The 22,877-nt window shown below is 43.0% G+C and overlaps 1 protein-coding gene across 1 annotated transcript; it reads right to left on the reverse strand.

Moving 5' to 3' along the window:
• Window positions 1-7,454: 7,454 nt before the first annotated feature.
• TMPRSS3 (transmembrane serine protease 3) lies at window positions 7,455-21,841 on the reverse strand. Its single transcript, XM_061359267.1, has 12 exons — window positions 21,709-21,841; window positions 19,639-19,749; window positions 18,655-18,771; window positions 17,473-17,596; window positions 16,261-16,386; window positions 15,497-15,540; window positions 14,565-14,730; window positions 13,553-13,722; window positions 11,850-11,945; window positions 10,612-10,754; window positions 8,986-9,138; window positions 7,455-7,774 (listed from the first exon to the last, which is right to left on the reverse strand). Exons 1-12 carry the CDS (start codon window positions 21,803-21,805, stop codon window positions 7,754-7,756), a joined length of 1,368 nt encoding a protein of 455 aa, XP_061215251.1. The 5' UTR covers window positions 21,806-21,841; the 3' UTR covers window positions 7,455-7,753.
• Window positions 21,842-22,877: the final 1,036 nt, after the last annotated feature.

The following is a 22,877-nucleotide window of genomic DNA, read 5'->3' on the forward strand; positions in this document are numbered from 1 at the left end:
ATTGTGCCACCAGCCAGAGAGCAACAGCTGCAGGTGGTGTGATGTTCAGTTGACCTGAGATTCATTCTGTAAGGTCCAGCATTGATCTTAAAATGCAGATCATGAGTGCTGAGCCCTCAGCATAGCACAGGTCTGGGAGAAACCCACAACAGAAAGGCCTGCCATTAAAAACTGAGGACAACTGGCAGGCTTCTGGTGAATGCTGACTGCCTGGAGACAGGTCTGAAGCACCAGAGCACATCTGAGATGGTTGGCTTAAAGCAACACATCGGTTTTAAGTATTGTGATGACTCTGTGATGCCCAGAACCCTTGCTTTCGGGTGCACATCATAGTACTTACAGTCTATCTAAAGCACAGAATAAGGTAAATAACATGTATATATATCTATATGCCACAGAAACATATGCATACATGTAAATATATACATTTATATAAGAAGATATAAAAGCATAGAATTAATAGAAATCTTTTTCCTAACTAATCAATGCAGCCACTCAAGGGTTGCCTGTGATATTTGATCTGCTTGGTCATATATCAAAAATAGCTGTGAAGTCAGTGCCTCTACTACAAATAGGCCCAACATAGGTCAATCCTCTAAGCAAAGGGCTACTTAGTGAAGCAGGATCTAGTCTTGGCCAGCTACCAGAATTGGAGTATGCTAATCTTCCTAGTTTAATGGTCTCTCTCTCTTCACACTAGTCCCTGGCACCTATCTGTGTGTATGGCCATAATGTTGCTGTGCAGACTGGTCTGCCTTTAAATGTCACCCCGAGGAGCCTCTGAGGGGGTGACACTGTGCTGCTCTGCTTCCTTGTGGAAACAGACTGCTGGCAGTGGTGACAGGCTGTAAACATCTGGTGTTAAGAGCTGGTTAGGTGTAAACATGGAGCAGCGTATGACTTAACTGTGATATGAGAGCGATGCCACTGAAACTGTGAGCAACGTGTCAGGGAGGGTCCATGTGAAAAACAAAGGGGGCTCACACAAAAAGTCTCAGCTCCAGTGGAGTGGCGATGATGCGAGATCGATTGCTGGGGTGCCTGCCTTCAGCCCCCTCTGAGGCACATACAGGCCTTTCCCCCTCCATCTGCTGGAAATGCTCATCTGCAGGCACCTCGCTGAGGATGCTCCAGGCACTAGAGGTTGGGCCAGAATGTCGGAGTCATGACAGCTTGTTGCACCCTGCCTGGCCTCTAAGACGCTCAGTGGGAACCGTTTCTTCAGGTTTGTACAGTACTGCCGCACATCACTGGGTGTGTGCTCTGCCAGTTGCGAAATAACTTACCTGCAGTATGGTGAATCACCAAATCAATGCCTTTATGTGTGTGTTCAGCAGTATTTTTTAATTACTTCTTAAATTATGTAGGTAATGGGGAGCCTTCAAATAATGCTAAGTCCAGGGGCAAAATGAGCAGAGGCTGGAAGTGTTGGGGAAAAAAAGCAACAAATAGGATTTCTTCTTTTGCCAGGCATATAAGCATAGAGCCAAATGCAAATGGATTTGCAGAGGGGCTTTTTATTACCTCTCCTTTCTTTTAACTGTGTCAGGTAGATACCTGTTATCCCTGGTGTCTCACAAAGGGATGCTTACAGCACTCAGAGGGCTGCTGAAAACAGCAGTCACTGCTCTCCCCTCCATCTCATTCATGTCTCGGGCAGGGATGAGTAGCTTCAGGTCCCAGAGGAGTCAGTGGTCAGCATTTCCTTACTGCCCTACAGCAGCACGAAGGGGAATTAATTCGTCATTTGGAGCACTGTTCCTGAGTCTCCAGTCCCAGCCTGTTGGCAATCAGAAGGTGAACTGCACAGCAACTGCCAAAAAAGAAAGGGGGGGGAAAAAAGTCATAAATATGAGCGCATGCCCAAGCAACCAAGTGGATGAACAGGAAAAGAAACCAGCATACATAAAGAAGCATCTCTACTTGTAAGTGTAAAATCAGTTTGGCTGCATGGTGCCAGATGGTCCCTAGCTTTGTTTAAAATGATTCCATAGCCCTCAGATTCAGAAAGGTGGGAAATGCTGATCCCAGTGTAGCACACATGCAGTATATCTGGCATTACACAGCAGGCAGGGCTGCCAGCAATAAAGATAAAGCTGGGAGGAAGAAAGAGATCTGACTGACTGTTCTGACTGAAGGAGAAGCAGGGAGGTTTCAGGGTTTGGTGTGCCATCAGCACATTAGAGGCCAGGCTAACTGGCTGGCTCCTGCTTGTCCTGCCTCCCGCCCAGCCAGATATTATGGGCAGGGGACATGAGGGGCAGCCAGGGGAGGGAAGATGGGTATTTAGGGATACAGGGGGGTGGAGACAGCAAAAGGCTTAAAAGAAAGAGGTCTTGAGAGGTGGAGAGGATCTAGGGGCATTGCATTATAAAAAGCAGGGATTATTCTGGTGTGTGTGGATGTGGGGACACAGACCCATGGAGGGGCAGGGATGCAGCGCCCGGCTGCAGCTCCAGAGGACACATCCGTGCTCTACTCCTCCCGCAGGGAGAAGCAGCAGAAAAAGGTGAAGGAAATCTTAAACAACTTTCCCTTTAGTTTCACCACAGCCACAGTGAGATGAAGTCCTTTGATTCTGGAGAAGCTTAGCTTCCATTTTCCTACTGGCTTTAAGGGTTTGTTAAAATTAAGCTGATGGGTGTCTGTACATGGCTGTAAGTGTCCAGCACAGGGTACCTGCACAGAAATATTGTTATGTGACAGTGATATTTTTGCCCTGAGGCCAGTAAAGTTGTGATGTCAGCCTGGTCCTAGTAAAAATGTGAGTAAAAAGGAAGGTTACTACATCTCTAAATAAACTTTTTTCTTCCTGCCATTGGTGAGTGACACAAACTAATTTGCAGGGGAAAGGGTTTTTTTCACTGTTATGCAGTTACAGTTTCAGTCTCAGCTGAGAATAGCCAAGTCCAGCCAAGTAGTTGGAGATATGGATAATATTCTGTACAACAGACTTCTCCAGATCAAAACCAGCTCTGCAGTTAACATCTTACTGCTATTCCACTGTAACTCTTCAATAATTTAAAAATATTAAATTATTTTAAAATATCAAATAATTTTAAAATATCACAGCATGAGAAGGCCTAAGGCTGTGATTTCCAGGGTATCCCATAGCAAGAGGACCCAGCAGCACTAGCAGACAGCAGAGCTACACAGTTAGGGAAGCCAGGGCCGGCACTCACCAGAGACATGAGGAGGAGGCTTGTGAATGCTCTCACAATGCTCCCAGGTGCCTGAGAGTCTCCTTCTCTGATGAGGGAGTTTTCTCTCTCCAGTAACCTTTCCTTGAATAGCCAAGAGTGTGATTGGGACCATAACCATGTTCTCATTACCTGCTTGTGATGGCTGAGGCATGAACTGTTCAGTTTTGGGTTTTCTAAAACAGAGGATGCAGACAAAAATTTGATGTATGCTGCCATCTGCTGAGGGCTTCATATTATCGTAAGCACTTCAAATGTATTTCTGGTAGAGGTAATGCTGCTGAGAGTAAGGGTACCCAAATAAATGGTACATGGCAGTCACACTAGTATAAAAAGGATTTTAAGCCTCCTAGCACTTGACCGTCTCTGCAAAATGTGCTTCAAAAAGTTGGATATCTGTAAGAAGGAATTATGATTTACTGGTAAGTTTATTTTTTAATTGCAAATTATTTCCCCTAAGGGCTTTATGCTGTAATGCTTCAAGACAAGTCTTGTTCTTTAGTCTTCTTACTTTTGACTCCCTCCCTCTCTCACCTGAAAGCTTCAGAGAGACTGTATTTGTTTTAGGACCACACCTGAGAGACAAAGGCTTCATTCCTACTATTGCCACTGCAAGCCACTTCAATTCATAGAATCATAGATTCAACTGAGTTGGAAAAAACCTTTAAGGTAATCAAGTTCAACGTTTATCCCAACAGGAATTAGGCAAATGCTGTTTTGGGAAAGCCACAGGTGGTTACCCAGCCGCTGGAGCTCCACCAGCCTGCCTTGCACCAGGCTCAGCAGTCCTTGAATTACGGGTATGCAGCGGAGCATCCCACTTGCTGCAGCTAATTCCCATTTATTTAGTCCTCTGCTAGAGAATTAAAGCAGTTGCTTTGGCCTTACCTTCTAAGGTAGCATTTTGCCAACCTGTTTTTTGCTGTGTGGCCATACCCAGCCCTGGCTACGGGGACACAGATGTGTGTGCTGGCAGCCCTAGAGCAGATGTGGGTACCAGAGGCGAGGATAAGCTCCTCACTCAGCTGCTAGTCATGTGCCTTCATCTACCTTGTATAAATGCACTCCAGCATAAGGAGATGGGGGATCATTAATGTTTTCTCTCTTGCCCATTGCATTTTACACTTGTATTGCTCAGACTGGCCGCTAACAAAGTGGTCTTCAGCAAAATGAATCAGTTAAGTAATCAGTATTTTTTTAATCAGGAAAAATTGGTCTAGTTGTTTTGTGCCATCCAGAAGGCTGCATTTTTACCTCTCCCCTGCCAAATCTTGAAGCAAACTGCTCAGAATCCTACCCATCCAACCAGTGTCAATGGCGGGGACACAATCTGCTGTACTTCACAGCAAAAACATGTGACAAAAGCAACAAAACAAACTCAGAAGCCTCTGCTAATGTAAAACACGTAAAAACAGAGATTAAAGGCAATGATTGAGCATACCCTTTCAGTTCTGATAAGAAACACTTCCTCATACTTTTCCTTGTCCCTTCCTTAAACAGCTCAAGTCAGCTCACTTCTTACTGTGCTTGATGTAATCTCAGGCTCCTGCTGCCCACAAGTGATAGTGCTTGTCACAGGGCTATTTGTTGAAGAGATTTCATCTGCACATCTTAAAATGGTACTACACTCACAGAGATACTGGAGAGTGTGTACCTTTCAGGGATCAAACTACAGCAAGATTTATGGTGCAACACTTAGATTGTAAGATTCTGACCTGCCTTGTTTCGATGTTGAAGACAGTAAAAAATGGACTAACCAGATCCATTTTTTTTTAGTTTAATGTGCAATTCTTGAATTTCCATTTACAGAGTTATATGAATCTTGTCAGTGAGACAGCCCCTACGAGCAGAGCTGTAAGGCATTGCCACCTCTGTGCACTGATTGCTTCCTGGTGCACTATGTATTAGCATGTTAAAAGCATGTCACCTCTCAGGAAATGCTTCAGCTTTCTCAGACACCAAACTTAGGTGTTTGGTTTTAGTCTTATCTCAGTATCTTCAGAAGTTGCCTTATTTGTACCTCTCAAGTGAAAAAAAAAGAGTTTTGAATTGGCCACAGGAGATTTTATCCATGTGATGGATAGTGTCTGGGAAAACTGCACGTTGAATAAAAGTCACGTCTGGTTTATCCAAACTTACCAGCTTTGTCTCAATTTCCACGCTCATGTATCATGAATACAGGAACAGGTGATGAATGGCAAAGGAATTTTTCTTTACATGCTGAACATTTCTTGTGAGGTTGGGTACATTTCCTGAGAGTCTAGTACACATTGATGCAAGTTTTCTCCACGAGCAGTGCATAAAAGCAGGTTGTATTTCTAAGGGACACTATGGCTGTAACATAATCGTATGATAAAGCAACCATTTTAACCAGAGATGTGAGTTCACAAGCTAGAAGCTGTTTCAGCAGCCTCTTTAATAGTGTAGCAGATATACACCCCTCTAATAGAAAGATCTTAAGTACTTCCAAGGTGTTTACCATAAGTCTCCTAATCAGGATTAGTTAAACTAGAGCTGCCTTCAGCCCTGCCTGGTTTGGCAGGCCTTTGTCACACACATGTGGTGTAGCCAATTATTTTCATTGATAAAAGAGGAGAAAAACCAAAGGAAAAAAGCAAAAGGTTTGGTAACCTGAACTAGGTATACTCATAAGCATCTGCCATTGATCTGGGGGTTAGTGTGGCTTCTTGTTGAGAAGAATTCACTACCTTTCTACATTTTACATTGGGTTTCTCTTTAACGTAAAGATCACAATGGATACTCATTATACAGTCTTCTCATAGAAATAAAAGGAGTCCAAACAGAATTTTCAGGAGTCCTTTCAGAAACATGAAATAACAACTCCATGAGCTCAGACAGCAGTGCCCTCATCTCCAGACTGCTAATAATTCTAAAACACAAGCCCTGCTGGGGCTGTGAAAATGTTATGGAAACAACCAGTGAACATTAAAGCACTCCTGAAAACTTCCTAGTTACACAAGGGCTCAACTTTGTTTTTATTCCCATCATGGTTCTGTCAAATTTCTCATTTTATTCCAGTTGTCATATCAGCTTTGCAATAATGCTTTCCTCTTCTTTTCAACAACGTGTCAGGTTTGTAAGTGCTGTTTTCATTGTACTGCAGTTTCTCTAGCCAGGGTGAAAAGTACTGATGAAGTGTCCTCTGAGATCAAAGTCTGTATCCTTAGAACAACTTGGAGGTTGACAGTTTGTGCGGGTTTGCTGTTCTCTCTCGATTTTGATCCAACACATCACAGTGAAAATGCAGTTCCAGGTCCACCAGCACTTTCTTGCAGCAGTGGTGGATGACAGTGGTGTTGCAGATACTGATTTAGAAGAACACAGACTGCACCCAAAACCACATTTCAAGCAGATCAGCACACTTGATAAGATGATAAGATCAATTTTGGCTGATATTGAAAAGCTCTAACAATATTATCCATTATTCAGCCCACCTAGACCCAGAAAATCAATTCTAAAATTGACAACTTCCACCCAGGATTTTTACAAAGAGCAAGTGCAAAACGATTGGGTGTTTTCCAACCTAACAACACGAGGCTGTTACATTAAAACGTCTTGTCAAACAGGAAACCACAGCAGCACTTCAGATATTTTGTCCTTTGCCTGGCTGACATCAGTTCATCTGCATAGTGTACTGATGTCACTAACAGGTACAAAAAGTGAGGGATCTATATTGTCCGGTCTGCAGAGAAAGAGAAGGAAAACATGGAAGGTGACTGAGCATGAGTGCCTTAGTGAACTGTACTCCATCGTGCAAGCCTGGGAGTATTTGGTGGCTATTGCACTCCATTGTGCATCATACATACAGCAATGATTTTGGCTCTTTAGCCTATTGAAAGGCAGTAAAGAAGCTTCTCTTCCCTTTCAGACTTTCAGTAACCTCAGAATTTTTCAGTAAAGTTACAGCCTGTGTGTTGCTCATTCCAGAGTTATTTACCACAAGAATACACCTCTCAACTCCCTCATTTTTAGGGACTTTGTTCACAGCCACATGATGAAAAATTAGAATCCAGAGAATATTTCTAAAAAGAGTTGAGCATATTTGCCAAATGCTTGCCAACTGCTACTTCCTGCTGGCTTTATGGCTTCAGAGAAAGCTACTGCTCCCTGTGCAAGTGTGGTCTTTATATATGAATACTTCCAGGGAAGAAGTCTTTTTGTCATCTGATTCTTGGAAGGTAAGTGTTAAATAACAGCTAACAACCTGATCTGAAGTTGTTCTGGTCTTTTACTCATTGTTCCTTAAAAACTTTATTGCGATAAAGCCTCCTGGGTTATCAGTCTTAGAGCTTTTTCTACGTGTGAAATTCATAGCTGACAGTAAATACGCATGCCCATCATCCAGCATCCAACTGCCTCTTCCATCCAAAAGAGGCTGCATGTGCAGCAGTTTTCATTATGTACAGCTACCAGTACCAAAAGGAAATGGTACAAAGTAGTCTGTGAATGTACAAAGTTCAGAGCAGGTGTCCAGAAGAGTGTGGTGAGTCCTTCTGTGAGGCTGTGGGTGTTCAGAAGCACCATTGCTCTCCTCAGGTCTGCAGCTCTTCTCTCTGTGAAGCAAAACCAGTTATACATCTATTCAAATGCTTGTGTTGCTGCCTATTGAACTCTGAAAGGGAATGAATATTTTTCCCCTGCTGTACTAGGGTCACCAAAGGAACTGCAGGGCTGCTGGAGGCAGGACTACCAGCAGAAGTGTGTCAGGAAAACACACCACCACCACCACCACAAGAGGTGTGATGTGGTCCAATTCCTACTGTGTACACTGTTAACCCAAGCAAATGCCAGTAGCTTCTCCCACCACTTTAGTTCAACAGTTTGCAGCCTGTGCTAAGACAGGAGCATAAGGGTCATAAAGAAATAAGTTTTCAGGGGATGGAGGAATATATTAGTAATAGTGGTAGATACTGCATGCATGGGTCTCCTACATAGAGGGAGGGGGTAGGCTTTGAAGCTTTGAAGGGGTTTATTCTGTTTCACAGTATCACAGTATGTTAGAGATTGGGAGGGACCTCAAAAGATCATCTAGTCCAATCCCCCCGCCGGAGCAGGACTTTTAGTTGGAAGGCTCATTAGCAGGCTATATGAGACATCCCTGTGAGGATGGTAGATAAAACCCAGGGCTAGCTGCAGATCCTTTCTGTTTTGCAGGGATACCTGTGAGCCAGGCAGAACAGCCTGGGGTCTCCCAAATGGCTCTAGATGCCTCTCCTTAGGCAACAGATCCTTGCTTGGGATTCCTCCTGAAGCACAACTCTTCTGCTCAGCTGATTCAACCCAGCATCTCTCTGGCAACACTGGAGGGATACTGACAGCAGAGAACCTGGTCTCTGGAGAGCGGGTCACCCTTGGATCAGGTGAAGGTGGCTGCAGTTTCCCCCATTTCCTTAACTCTGCTATTCTCTCCTTCCAGCCAGCACCTTCCCCAATTCCTTTGGCGCCCTCAGCTTCGACTCCCCAGGCTTTTCTGTAGCTGCCTCACAGCTTTCAGGTAAAGTCCCTTACACCTCCCCACTCTGTGCCTCCAGGCCCCCTCACCAGTCACTCCCACCCATACTGATACATGCTCTTCTCTATACCGCTGCCCAGTGCTCCCTGCATCTTGTTCTCTCTGCCCTGCATGTGGACCTGCTGCAATCCCCACATGTGCACTCAGAATGCATATGTCCATACAACATATCTCAGCTGTGACAAATATGACCTAAACTATGTGGCAGAGCAAAGCAGCAAGCAAAGACAGAGAGACAGGGCAAAACTAGACCTCCATCTGTTCATGTATCCAGTCCAGGAAAGAGGTGGTTCGGCTGTAGACACCCGGCTTGTTCTTTTCTGCACAGCCCACTCCAAAGCTGGTGGTCCCCACCAACTTCCAGATACTCCTGTCTTCACATGCTAAAGGGCCCCCACTATCTCCCTGAGGACAAGGAGTTAGAACAAATGTTAGTGCCTCAGAAATGAAGTGGAAGATCTATTTGGGGGGTAGGGGGAGAGGCGTAGTCTAGTAATTCAAAGTCTTCTGTATCTGCTCTTTTCTGGGTACTGGGAAAAGCATATGTTATAGTAGAAGTCAGAGACTTAGAGATGTGTATTAGATCATACCTTTCTTTCCCTAATTAGCAGTACAGTACAAGAGAAGCAGTGTTGAAGCCTGCTGTTAAGCAACATCTAGGTGCTGGGGAGCATGCCTGTCCTGCAGCAGGCCATTGCTGATCTGCAGTCTCCACACCATGGCCTTGTTCTCTCACAGCTGCTTCTCTCAAAGAGCTCCTACCTGTTGAGCTTAGCTGAGCCCAGGGTTGCAGCAAGCTTGTACCCCACCTCCTTCCCTGCCTGCTCCTGCCTGCAGTCTTACACAGTGCTTTTCTGCCCCTTTCCAGGCACTTTGCTAAGCAGATTCAACTCAATGGACTCACATCTACATACTGAAAACTCCCAACTTATTTTGATGGGGCAGTTTCCCTATGAGCATCAGAGTCAGCACAACAATGGAAAACAAGGGAAGTTGGAACAAGCCTCTCCCTTCGGTGAGTATAGCTTGTTTTGTTGCTTGGAGTCGTGCTGAGTGCTGCCTTTGGGCAGCTCCCATAGGCATAGTGATGAGATTGGGGGGGAGTGCAAACAGGGGCATAAATGGATATCTGTGCACCTCATGTCTTCTCTTTGTCTTGCTTCTTGTGAAACTGGGACTGAGCATACCTGGAAACATGAATTCCTTCCTAGTTCTTGCTCTTCATGCATGACTAGCATGTTGAGTCCACATTAGTGTGTATGGGGATGAGACCCAGCACAAGGTGGGCACTCTCACGACTCTGACAGTGATTTTGAAGCATCACTGCACTGTTGTGAAGGATGCTCTGATTCATCACTGCTATGAATGCTCTCCTCCGGAGTCATTACCAGTCCTTGGAGTTACTCAGACACCTCTCCCTTTCTTCCTTCCCCTGCTTCACTCTACTCTTTCCAAAATCTCAATGTTTCTTTATTGATGTACACTTTGGCTGCTTTTGACCATGGGGTCTCTACACCTTGCAGGCCTTCAGAGCTGCTCACAATGCAGTGCAGTACAAGCCAGTGCAGTGCAGAGGCCACAGCCAGGGCAAGGAAAGGATGGCACCACACTGTACCACATGCAAGAAATTAAAGAATGTCTTAAGTAAATTTGGCTTCAGAAGTAGCAGATATAGGCCACAGATTAAGCATAAGAAGGGAATTGTAGCGTATGAATGCACACACATTCACTGGTTGATATTCATGGTAAACGGAGTAAATGGCACAAAACCAAATGTTTGTCCAAGAAAAGCCTGGGAGTGCCTTCTGATAACTTATCGGTCATGTTTTTCCATTGCTGCTGTTAATGAGCTCGGTTGCAATTTGGAAACTTCCATACCTGGCACGTGTCTACCCCTCCCTTCAGGAAACCGGCACAAAGCATTGAAGGACTTATGATCCCTCCATAGACATCCCTGTGGTTGCAAATTGCATTAGAAATCAGAGGAACACCTGCATAATTCATGGTGTCAGATGTATCACCTGTTAAAAAAGAAAAGGAAAAAAAATCCACAAAGAAAAAGCTCTCTATTGCAGAAACTAATCTCTAATTACACACAGAAAGTGTTTCAGTATGTGAAGAATTGGCAAGCAAGGGTGAAAGTAATGTGGTTAAAATGACACCAAACAAATAAAGGCAACTGGGTGTCATCACATACAAAATCCAGTAACTAGCGACTCTGTAGAGATGTGGATTGTCACAGTACGTAATACAAAGCTGTACGTTGTGTGTTTTTACTTCAGACTAGAGAATCAATGACAATAATGAACTTAAAAGTTGATTGGACAGTGTCTTCTATACCAGTGCAAAAATCCATTTTGAGTTTATCACCTGTTCTGTTAGCAAATCATCTGCAAATATCTGATTTATTTTATAAATATTTATTTTCTCCTGGGTCTAAACGGATCATTTCTGTAAATGGGAGTATTTGCACAATGTCTATTGTCCATTTATAGCTGACTTTTATGTGGTAAACCTTGCTTTCATTTTTTCCTCACCTTTCACTGTTACCAGTAGGTCAGGTAACATACTGTTCTTGCTCTCTGAACAACGGGAACACGTCAGTTGAGACAAATGAAGAATGATAAAACCCTATTACTTGAAAATTCAAGCATTTTCACATGGAAGTGATTCACTATAGATTATTGATTAATATGACCTGTGAGTAATAGTAAGAGAAAAAAAAGAATTCCCTGCTCACAGATCTAATTTCCATATCATCCAACCTGCCTGAAAATGCATACATGCTGTCTCTGAGGAAATGGATGGTCGATCCTTGCATTCATCTTGTGCTTTCTATGATTGAAGTTATAAAGGACACCACCTGTTTGGCTGAGGCTGAGTACAGCATTGATGCAGTCCTCATGTCATTTTCAACCTTTTCACAGAGCATACCCATCCATTCCTGATGATAAGGGCTTGTACAGCACTTTTACATATTAGGGTAAGCATAACATCTAGGAATAAATCTTGTCCCCCCTTCCCAGATATTCCAGAAAATCTAATGTTGAACAACCAAATCCTGTATTTACTATGTGTGAGATGTAGTGTAATCAACAGTAGGTCATTTAAAATACCTCCTTCCACGGTTGCTCCCCATCCTGATACCCAGCACATTTTCCCTTCTGGGAACTGTTCACCAAAATTAGGCAGACAAATTGGCTCTATGTGACCTGGTTTAAAAAATAAAAAGAGAAAATTGCTTTTAAAATTTAGCAAATTATTGTGACTCAGTAAAACTTTCGGCATGCAGTGAAGACGGGCAAAAGATTTGGCGTGCAGTGAACTTCTTATGAACACCACCCACTCCCCACATAAACAGCTTGGCAGTTCTGCAGGTCTTTTGTCTTATGGCCAGTTCCATAGGTTTGAATTAATACCTACCCCTGGCCTAATTAGTTTCAAGTATGAAGCAACAAAAGGAAATGTTCATACATCAATTAACTGAAGAATGAGCAACAAGAAATGCACCATGTACGCAGCTGACTGGTAGATCAGAAGAGACCCCACAGCACACTGCTTGGGCAGAGAAATGGCTTTAGCTAACCATGGCACAACCGCAGAGTGCCTCCTAATAGCTTTTGTGCAGTGGCACAGAAAGAGCCACACGTGCACATCTCTGCTCTCTTCTGAAAAGGCAACAAGACATCTTTTTTGCTTCCCACCAATTGGCTTATATCCTAGGGCACGCAATGCAGTGCACTACAGTCAGCATTTGATGCTTGCGGGAACAAACTGACATGTAAGGTGAGCTGGCACTGAGCAAAGGGAGGGAAGATACAAGGTATTACTGGGTAATTCCTAGTGATTCAGCTCTGCACGGTGCCATGGTCCCAGCTCAAGATACAAAGCACCCACTGTGGAGCCTCCAAGACCTCTGACCTGCCCCCAGTCCCCACAGGGCATAGCAGGTATCTCACTCAGGTGCAGTGCTATTGCTGTTCTTGACAGACTCCCAAACTTCTTCCTGGGCGAAACAAAACACCACTAGCTGAGATATAAAGCAGAACAAACTCAAGCTTAATTTTCATTCAAGGTGGAAGTCTAGAGTATTTCAAGAGAAATGATTTAGGAACTGACAGTCTGTATGTGTCAGAGAGAGACAGCTCTCCTTTGCAGAGAGCTCACAGTGCTTAGGAGGTACTGGCAGGTGACCATTTCAATTCATACACATTATTTCAATTCACTAGCTGTGTCAGCTGTAGGTAGCATCCTGATGAAGAAACAAAAGTAGTTTTAATTTAAAAGCATCGTTACATTTGAATTGCCTTTTCTTCTCTTTGAAATTCAAGCTTAACTTTCAGCTTTGAAAGCTGATGGATCTCCATATACTCACAGAAAGGACAAAAATCTCTGTGATCTCCAAGTAAAATGAGGTAGGGTGTTTATTTTAGATAGGAAAAACACTTAGAAAGAATAAAGTTAATGTTTGCCTGTTATTAAATGCCTTCAGTAAGCCTATACCAGAATAGACTGGGAACAATTTGCAGAGTGCTGTGGCTGTGTTGTTGCTCTCTATGCCTGGATATTGAGAGGATTTCTGAGGCATTTCTGCCAGTGTAGTCTGAACAGGGACCACTGCCTTGCTGTCACAGCAGCAAACTGGCTACATCCACACAGCACATCCATCATTGCTTGTAGAGGTGGTGGGGATACACTGAACTCTCCTGGGTCAGGCATAGGGCACCAACAGAAGTTTCCCTGTCTGTGCTGGGAAAGACCCTTCATTTTTTAGCTAGAAAGTTTAAAAAGCCAAGTGAAAGCTAAGGGGAAGAATTACCATTGAGAGCAAGCGGTGCTGCCAGTTTCATCAGTGCTATATCATTTCTCATTGTCTTGGGTTTATAATTCCGATGGTATATAATTTTTTCCACTGAATATGGGTGAACCTGGGTATCTTGCTGAGTCACAAAACCAACCTGCACACTCCAGGACTTCGGCAAGTACAGGCTGAAACAAAGAAGTAGGAGAGAGTGAAAAAACTTCAAGAAAGCCTTCAGGTTGTCTAATTGCCCTCCGAACTTACAAACTACATTAAACTCTACAGGCAAATAGTGACAGTCTGCTATAATTGCTAACTTATGTATTAATAAAGTGAAGTAAGGTGAAAGTGGTCTGGAGTTTATAGGAGTGAGAAGAGAGCTTCTGCACTACTAGCAACAAATAAGGCGCTCATTATAAAAGAGAAGGCTATGTTTATAATTAAACAAAGAAGAGGAGGCTAAATTACAGTTTAGCATCTATTTACAACTCAAATACCACTTGCACAGCATAAAAAGAAGCAGCGAGTATGTGGTAAAGGGCACTAAGCACAGTACAACTTCCTAACTACCACTGATTGATCCTGTGAACTTGAGAAGGATTGTGTAATTTATCTTAAAGCTCCAAGGTATTGAGCAACCAAGTACGAATCCTTGTACCTGTTAACTCAGATGCAATATGCAGAAACTGCATATCAGGATACCTAAAATCTAGCTCTTCAAAGTTGTTTTAAGCTGATTTCCCAGGAAGCCAGGAGTGCCCATAACATCTGAAAACCGAGTCTCCTGATATAGCCCACTTCTTGGGGAGAGTCTTTTTTTCAGTAGAGACTTGCACTTACACGAAAGGGGAGAGAGGTGGTTTAAATGTAATGGAGCAAGCCCATGAACTAAGGATAACCTGGTCTCTTCTGCAGTTTATTCCTTAGAGAAAGCACAGTCCATTAGCCCTCCTCTGCAGTGGCCCTGCACACAGACGTGCTGCAGATGGGGTCAGTGGGACACCCTGAGCAAGACAGTTTAGGGACTTACTCATAGACACAGTGGGCAGCTGTGATGATCCAGCGCGGGGTGATGACGGACCCTCCGCAGAGGTGCTGCCCATGGAACTGCAGGCTGACCTGCCAGGGCCACTGCTGGGGGGAGGATGCGTTGCCCCCCACGATCCGTGGCCTGTAGCTGGCCCGTGTCCCACATGCTGCCAGAAAGCAAAGGTTTGGGGTCCATGGAGGAAACACTGGCATGGTTTTTGTCATCTTCAGCCTTTCTGCTCTCAGCTTCGCTGAGGCTGGGAGGTCTCTGCAGCAGGACCATCCCCTTCCCCATGGCCTACATCTTTGACCTGTGGCTGCTCAAGAGGTTTGTCCTCCTCCCTCCAATCCCTGCATCATCGTTCTTGGCAGCCCATATGGGGGCTGTGAAGCTCACTTCTCCCCGGTAGATGCAGTGCTCAGATGAGCTGTAACCCTACTGTTCTGCCCTCCTTAAATGCACAGAATCCAATGGTCCCAGGGCCCCAGACAGGCAAATTGGAGCATGTCCTCTCCCCTGATGATTATTTTGCTGCTGGTTTTTTTTGACTTTTCATATCCCAATCCAAAACCTAGCTGACATGGAGAGACGTGGGATGAAAGTTCAAATATTAAAACAAAATTTCCCTTTTCCTGATGAGATGGCAAAGAATTGGAACTACAGCATTAGTCCATGCACTCAAATCACAATCTTAAACATCTACTGTCTACTGTGATTCTCACCAAAACACTCAGCTCCTAACCTGATGCTCCTAATGTGCCCTCTCAGCCTATTCTCATTTTCTGAAATTCGTTTAAATTTTATGAAAGAAATACATTTTTTCTTTGGTGTGATAAACTGATGGTATCATATGCCCTGCGTACACAGCTCCTCCCAACTCTTGCCATGCAGTAGATGAAGGACAATTTCAGATTCTGTTTCCTGATTCTTACCCAAACATTTTAAGATGATCACATTGCCAGAAGTGCATTCCTCTCTAAGATGAAAAGACAGTGCAGTATTAGTTCCAATTCACAAATACTGGGTGTGTTTTCAGTATCGTTGACATCTTCCTGTACAGCTATGTGCACATAAATATAAGTAACTCATATTGAAAGAGGTACAAAGTCGTGTACTCATCCAATCAACTTAGGGCATTTAGCTGAAATGCTTAGGAGCTTAGACACCACTGGGAGCCTGCAGACCATATGCTGCCCCACTGAAGAGAGTCTCACTCTTCTGCAAGGGGAGGCTCATCAGGAATTTTCAACCTGTGATCTGTAGACCCCTCAGGTCCATAGCTTGCTTCTCAGTTAAAGGTAACTAAGAAAAACAAGCAATTGTCAGGAGGAAGAAATGGGCCATAACGGGTTCATGAGCCCACTGGGAAACATCTAGGGATCTGTAAACTGAAACAAACTGCTTTCACAATGGAGAAAATGTGTGTCTGGTGTCTATCTGTTTGCAAAAAGAGAATCACGGGACAAGCAGGCTTTTCAAATAGCTCAGTTTAAAGCCTTTGCTGATTCTGATGGGCCTTGGATCAGGCTCCAAATTTGTATTCCAGTAAGACTGCCACTAAACCTTGGTCTATGATGAACAACACTACCAACCATTTACCACTTGCCTGAAAAAACTGGCAACAATCTCAAACTGTTGATAATTCTGCTTCTATCGACCACTGTCTTTCTGTCAGGATGAACAAACCGAGGCATACCTGAGGCTTGTTGCATTGTGCAGGGATGTAGCTTGATCAGCTGATAACCACTCACTGAGGGATACGAAATGTCTTTGAAACTGTTTTTCAACAGCAGCCACGGGCAGGTAACCTGAACTCACGTAACTGCAAATAAACCATAAGCACAGCTTCCTCAGGCAGCATTTCAGTAATCTGCTTAAATAATTCAGTGGTTCTGCTAATGAAAACCCAGTGTCGCAACCACAATAATCAGACTCAGACACTTGATAAAGTAACTGCATCCTCCCCAAGAAACGTTTTTTATAACATGCACGTATTTTTGCCACAACCGTGTGTGGAAGTCACAACATGCTGAGAGGCATTTAACTGGCTGAGAAAGTAAATTTTGATTCTAATATTGCAACAAAGTCTTCATTGTAACTGGTTAGCACTGGCAAGCTCATTGATTCCTTTTTCTAGAGTTAAGTTTTGCAGCAGGAAGGATAAATAATTTATAATTTTTCTTGTCCTTTTTTTGTTGAACAATTGAGATGTATTTTATCCTAAGGGCAGCAAGAATTTATTCAAAGAAGCTTTACGCTTCTGTCTACAGTGTGCAGAAAACAGAATGACATCATTAGAAGGAATAACAGCATCATTGCAAGTCACAACTTCAAACTCTTTCTCAATTGTGTGAAAGTTAGTGAAAGACATAGTGCTTTTTCAGGAAAGGGATCAATCCGGTAAGAACCACCTCACCATGTTCTCCTCCAATTCTGAGGTGGACCTTAATTCCTAACAGATGTCACAGCATAAATTGTATATACCATTTTCCTATCATAGTCCCTATTTCCTACTTTTCTATTTCCTACTTATTCCTAATTCCTATTTTCTACTTTGCAGAGGAAGTAAAAGAAATGGAAAATGCTCATATGGTTTTTAGTGCCTCCCTGACAGGTTATAAGCTACTAGAGAGACAAATAGGTTTCAGGCACTTGCATCCCATACGGAAGATTTAAGCAAACCATTATATTTAGTCATCATCCTAGATTTATAGTAGTAATAAATGGTATTTGCAGTGCACAAGTATTCACAGCATTCTAAATCTCCTCAACCATATCATTTAAAGGTGGATTGGTAAGTCCTTTTTCTTTTAAAGCACAGACTAATACAGGGTTTGATTAGAAAGATTGAAAACCCCAGAGTTTGCTCAAAATGCCAAATAAAGTTTCTTCCATTTTGTGTTCCTACCTTGAGAAACCCAGGTGTTTGCAGGTAGTATTTCCATACTCTGCTTTCCAGTCATCAGAGCAGACTGTTCGCCAGGATCCAGAAGTGAACACTTGCAGCACTGCTTTCTTGCCACTCAACCTGACTTTGAGATTGTGGAAAAGAAAAGCCTGAGTGAGCTGTGAAGAACTGCTGGGTACAAAACAGTATCAATATACTAATGTGGCATCCACATTTCTTGGCTCACTGAATTTTTACTGCTTGTCTTTTTCATCACTTGGATCCTTTAACAGATTGTTTTTTCCTCTTTAAGGAAGGAATCAAGATACGCTGAGCTGCAACAGCCAGGAATAAAAAGTCTATGCTCATGGCAATGGATGGGTGATGCTAGTTCTAATACAGATACAGAAGACTGCCTTGCCCTCTAGTGAGCCTAAGCAAGTCTTGCTGATTGCAGTGAGTTGGAGCTACAGATGCCTTGGCATCAAGGAAACCTAAGAGCAAGATAAGTGATGACAGGTGGTTGGTACATCCTGTGCTGCACAGTACTGTCAGAGAGGTGGATGCACTTGCTCCCAGCCACTCCTGGAATCCTGTGGAGTTTCCTATCTGCTTCCCTCTCCTGAAATGGGGCTGGTGTGTCTGGGCTGATAAGCATATAAAGGCTGGGGAGAGGAGAGATGCACAGGTTTGGAGCTCATGACAGAGAGAAACTCAGACGTGGGGGCATACGTTTTGCATATGAAGCAGCAAACTCTGCAGTATTCAATGCATAAAAGGCAGTGCTGATCTCTCCTGTTCCCATGTTCCTTAAGATAATTACTGGCTTTTGCAATCTTCAAAACTGACAAGTGCAGCTGTGTGCCAGTGAGTACAGTACTGTATATACACACCACAGTGCAGTGATGCGGGTAGAGGAAATGCTAACAGTCAAGAAGCATCTAGATTTCTAATGGAGAAAGATGCCCAAAATGGCAGCAGCAGTATTCAGCAATCATCACATTTATCTTAAGAGCAGTTTGATTTCTTAAAAAGTGTAAATCAATACCTCAGAGAGATTGTTCCTCTGAAGTGGTGATTTAGATAGTCCATCAGTCTCTATCTTTCTTGTCTCACCCAAACTCTTTACAACATGAATTTCTTGATAATGTGCCAGATGCTACAGGAGGAGGTAGGAGGGATTTATAACCAAATTTAAGTTACCACATCTGTACTCATCCTCCCCTTCTTTACAGTTGAAGACACCATTGCACCTGGCTGATTTCTGGATACACTTAAAGGACGATCTGCAGCGAAACTTCCCAATGCAGTTGTATTGTACTAACAAGAATGAAAGAAAACAGGGTGATGAAAATACACTTGGATATTAATTTAACACTTCTGAATTCCATTATCTGGACAGATTTCTGTCTTGCTAATGAAAAGATAACTCCCGTACTCTAGGAACTTTTGAAATACAACCTTCAGGTGGCTACATGGTGCTGTTAAATTCATCCATTAATGATGACTTGTAGGATGAGTCAGCTTTGCTCTCTGTGCTGACTGTTTCCCAGATCTCTCTACCCAGTTTATGTTTCACTCCAGGGCAAGTTTCTGAGGCCTCAGCCTCTCAGCAGCAAAGCAAGGAGACACTTATGAAATACAGCCAGTGTACTTCCTTCCTGAGGAGCTGTCTCAGCCTCCCACAAGCTTATGGTGTGAAGGTACTGCTCTAGCATCAATGTATTTAGCACCTGGATGTGAGCAGGTCACACTTTCCAGTCACAACTAAACTCATTCAGGATTTTCTTTTGCTTTGTCAAAGTTGCTTGTGAAATGGTAAAGTTTTTTAATTCCTTGAAAGGAAACTTAGAGGTGTGAATTACAGGATAAGAATATGGTGTGTGCTACCTGAAGCCTCCCCCATAGCTTACTACCCAAAGGGAATCAGTGAAGTTTTACTAGAGAAAAGTTTCCTTGAGCTGTGGGTTCCCCTGTGCTGTAAATACTACTCCAATCCTCTCATGAGTGCCAGATCTATTTTATTCCTACATGTAAATAAAATTTAAAGCTGTCACACCATCAAGATTTTTACTTCAGCAAACAAGCCACAGTAGCAGTTTAATTCCATTGTAAGTAAAAGGCTCATGAAAAATTAAGCATTTGAAAGGTTAAGTGAGAACTTAATGAATAACTAATTATACTCACCACCCAGGCCAATGGCAACTGCTAGGATTACTGCGAGGAATAAACCACAGATATATGGAAAGTACTTTAGGGACATGAAAACATGGCACATTGAAGGTGGTTCGATATCTCCTAGAAACCAAACAGAGAGAACATCATCTGTGAAGTTAAACCAGATTGAGTTTACAATGAAAAGATTGAGTTTGCAATGAAAAAATATATCTAACATTAAACTAGATGGCAGTAGTAACTCCTTCATATACTTCATGAGTTGACCTGACCCAGGGTGGTATGGAACGCCCAGCTCAGGGGCTGAGAAGGCTCCAAGTGTTTTGGGGCTGACTGGTGTTCTCAGACACCTCTTCAGCATTTGCCTTAAGAGGGGTTTGAATCATGCTCTTACAGAGCACCTGGCCTGTTCTAAATGCAGTCAAGGGTATGAGCTCTAAATTAATTTTCATGGGTTACATCACACTGAAAAATGAAATTCAGACCTGTTTTGTCTGTGAGAACAAGTCTGTGTGGAAGGTATAGGTATACTCTCTGAAGACTTCAGAAAGCTCAAGTGGACTCATAAATTATTTCAGTGGAAGTAGCAAGCACTAGTTTGAGACTCCTCCTTATGACTGTTCCTGCTTGTGATGCCTCCTGACTCTTGCTGGTACCAAGCCTGTGGTCTCAGTGCTCCCTCCAGCTGTAGCCCCAGCTGGATGCTTCTCTGAGCACTGAGACAACTGAGTGTTCAGGACAAAGAAAATCCTGGGATAAGGATGGAGACTGCATAGTTCTACCTTGTGCACTGGGGAGCAAAGTCTAATGCTCAATACCTTCCTCCAGAGTTGGGGTAGCAGAGTCAGAAAAACTAGGAAGAGGAGCCTAAAGATTTGAACAGGAGCAAGGATATTAGAAAAATAAAGGACTAAATAGGTTTTCAAGAGAAGAAGGAGGAAATTCATTAGTCCTTTTGGACTTGGAAGCAAGGTTAACTGTTAGAAATCTAAATTTGCAAAAAATGAGACCCCAAAACTAGACTTGAAAAATGTGGGAAAACATGATCTGTTTGAAGTTTTGCTATAAGGACAGGGAGACAACTGACCAATGGCTCAAGGCTGAGTTTTGGGGTTTCAAGGGAAAAAACATACATCTAAAGTTAAAATATACATAGTTAATAATTGCTGAATATGTTTGATGATCTTGACCAGTCATGCTCTCCAACCACCCTATAGCTGACATCAGCTTAGTGGTATTGTCAACCTGGAAGACAACAGATTCTACTCAAATTAATGAACAGTTCACTTGTTTCAAATGTATTCTGATATACAAAGGGCAAACTATAGGATAATAGCATACACGGCTTGTCATAGGCACAAACAGGAGCTGACAGAACCTTGTCTTCAATTTTAATTCACGCAGCTCATCACCCCCTCATTCTTAAAGCTTTCCTTCTGAGATTGGCAGACACTTAAAATTAGTCAAGGATGAGATATTTCTCCCACTGCGTATAAACTCACAAGTAAATCCCAACCTACACAAACTCTCTCAGCTGCAGCTGAGTAAGTGGTTTTGCCAATGGAGTTGGTGTCTGGTATGCTGGCATCTTAGTCAGCTGTTCATTAGGTAGCTAGTGAACTAGAAAATTGAATTGCTCTATCTTCATCCTTTATGCTCACCCCGCCTCTGTTAAGGTTAACGGTTATTTTTGCCATGAAACCTATGGGAAGTAGCAAACATGCATGCTGTTCCTCCAAGGCTGCTGTACTGTATATTCAGATTTTTTAATGGACCAATTTCGAGGTTGGTAAAATTTCACATAAGCTATTCCAAAATGTGTCTGAAAAGTGTGGGCAAATATTTGCTATGTGGTTGAAGTGCGCGAATACCCTGGCTGTGAAAAATGCTTGTGTATGCCAACTGACACAAGATGTCATCACCTGTTAATATCCTGGCAAACCTCATAGATAGAGAGTGATGTGTTTCTTCTTCCTCTGAGTGATTGCTTTCTCTGGCTTAGTGGGCAGCGTAGTTCTGCAAGGCTAAAACCTTCATTAGGTATTAGATTACAAAGGTCAAAAAGTTGTGCAGTATCCCTACCACATGTATCTGCAGTGGAGTCCACTTTTGCTTGTGGTATGCAGAAAAATCTTTTGAAGGAAAACTGTATTTCCGGGACTGGTGGTTCATCTTCCATAGTAGAGATGATTTCAAGACTTCCAGTAGTGGGATTTGTCTCTTGTACCTGACTCAACAGGGGTTAAAAAAAAAAACAAGAAAAAGGATAGTCACATAGAATCATAGAACGGTTTGAGTTGGAAGGGACCTTCACAGGTCATCTAGTCCAACCCCCCTGCAATGAGCAGGGACATCTTCAACTAGATCAGGTGGCCCAGAACCACATCCAGCCTGGCCTTGAATGTCTCCAGGGATGGGGCATCTACCACGTCCCTGGGCAACCTGTGCTGGTATTTAACCACCTTCATTGTAAAAGATTTCTTCCTTATGTCTAGTAATGTACCCTCTTTCAACTTAAAGCCATTATCCCTTGTCCTGTTGCGACAGTCCCTACTAAAAAGTTTGTCTTAACCTTTCTTATAAGCCCCTATAGGTACTGCTATAAGATCTCCCTGGAACCTTCTCCAGGCTGAACAACCCAAACTCTCTCAGCCTGTCTTCATAGGAGAGGTGCTCCAGCCCTATAATCATTTCTGTGGTTCTCTTTTGGACCAAATTCAACAGGTTCATGTCTTTCCTGTGCTGAGGACTCCAGAGCTGGACAGAGTCAAGTAAGCTGTGTACTTAATGTTCATGAGAGGAGCTCTTACAATTAATTGAACAGCAAACTACTGAAGATAATTTTTGTTAAAATTTGTCCACGTAGCTACTTCTAATAGCTGGGAGTGCAAATCCATCCCCTGCTATCAATAAGAAACAACAGAGACTAAAAAGCATGTAACAGCTACAATCACCTGACAGGATCTTAATGCAGGGGCCCACTTAATTTTACTCCAGAAAATCTTTGATAACTTTCCACACAGTGAAAAACAATTAAACCCAGAATTCAGAGTAAATAGATTTGCAATGCTAATTTCTGACTCTGGTTATGCACACTGTCACTTGCAAAAGAAATCAGATTTTTGAACTCACAGCGCTGTAAAATAGGTCCAAGTTTGTTAAGGACAGCGGAACTGGTAATCTGTAAAAGCAGCTTGTTCACAGAGTCAGTTCCAGAAAATGCTCACAGTGCCACATTTCAGGCAAAGAAT

Source organism: Neopsephotus bourkii, unplaced genomic scaffold (genome assembly GCF_033783945.1).
Source record: "Neopsephotus bourkii isolate Nb327-2 ecotype Australia unplaced genomic scaffold, CSIRO-AGI_Nbou_v1 NB_962, whole genome shotgun sequence".
Taxonomy (NCBI): domain Eukaryota; kingdom Metazoa; phylum Chordata; class Aves; order Psittaciformes; family Psittacidae; genus Neopsephotus; species Neopsephotus bourkii.

Coding starts and splice junctions, on each gene's coding strand:
- TMPRSS3 (XM_061359267.1), bottom strand. CDS start 21,805: ATGGAAGATGAACCACCAGTCCCGGAAATACAGTTTTCCTTCAAAAGA. Junction 13,723..14,564: donor GCTGCCCACTGTGTCTATGA/GTAAGTCCCTAA, acceptor TCTTTGTTTCAG/CCTGTACTTGCCGAAGTCCT. Junction 9,139..10,611: donor GAGGGGTAGACACGTGCCAG/GTATGGAAGTTT, acceptor CCTTGTCCTCAG/GGAGATAGTGGGGGCCCTTT.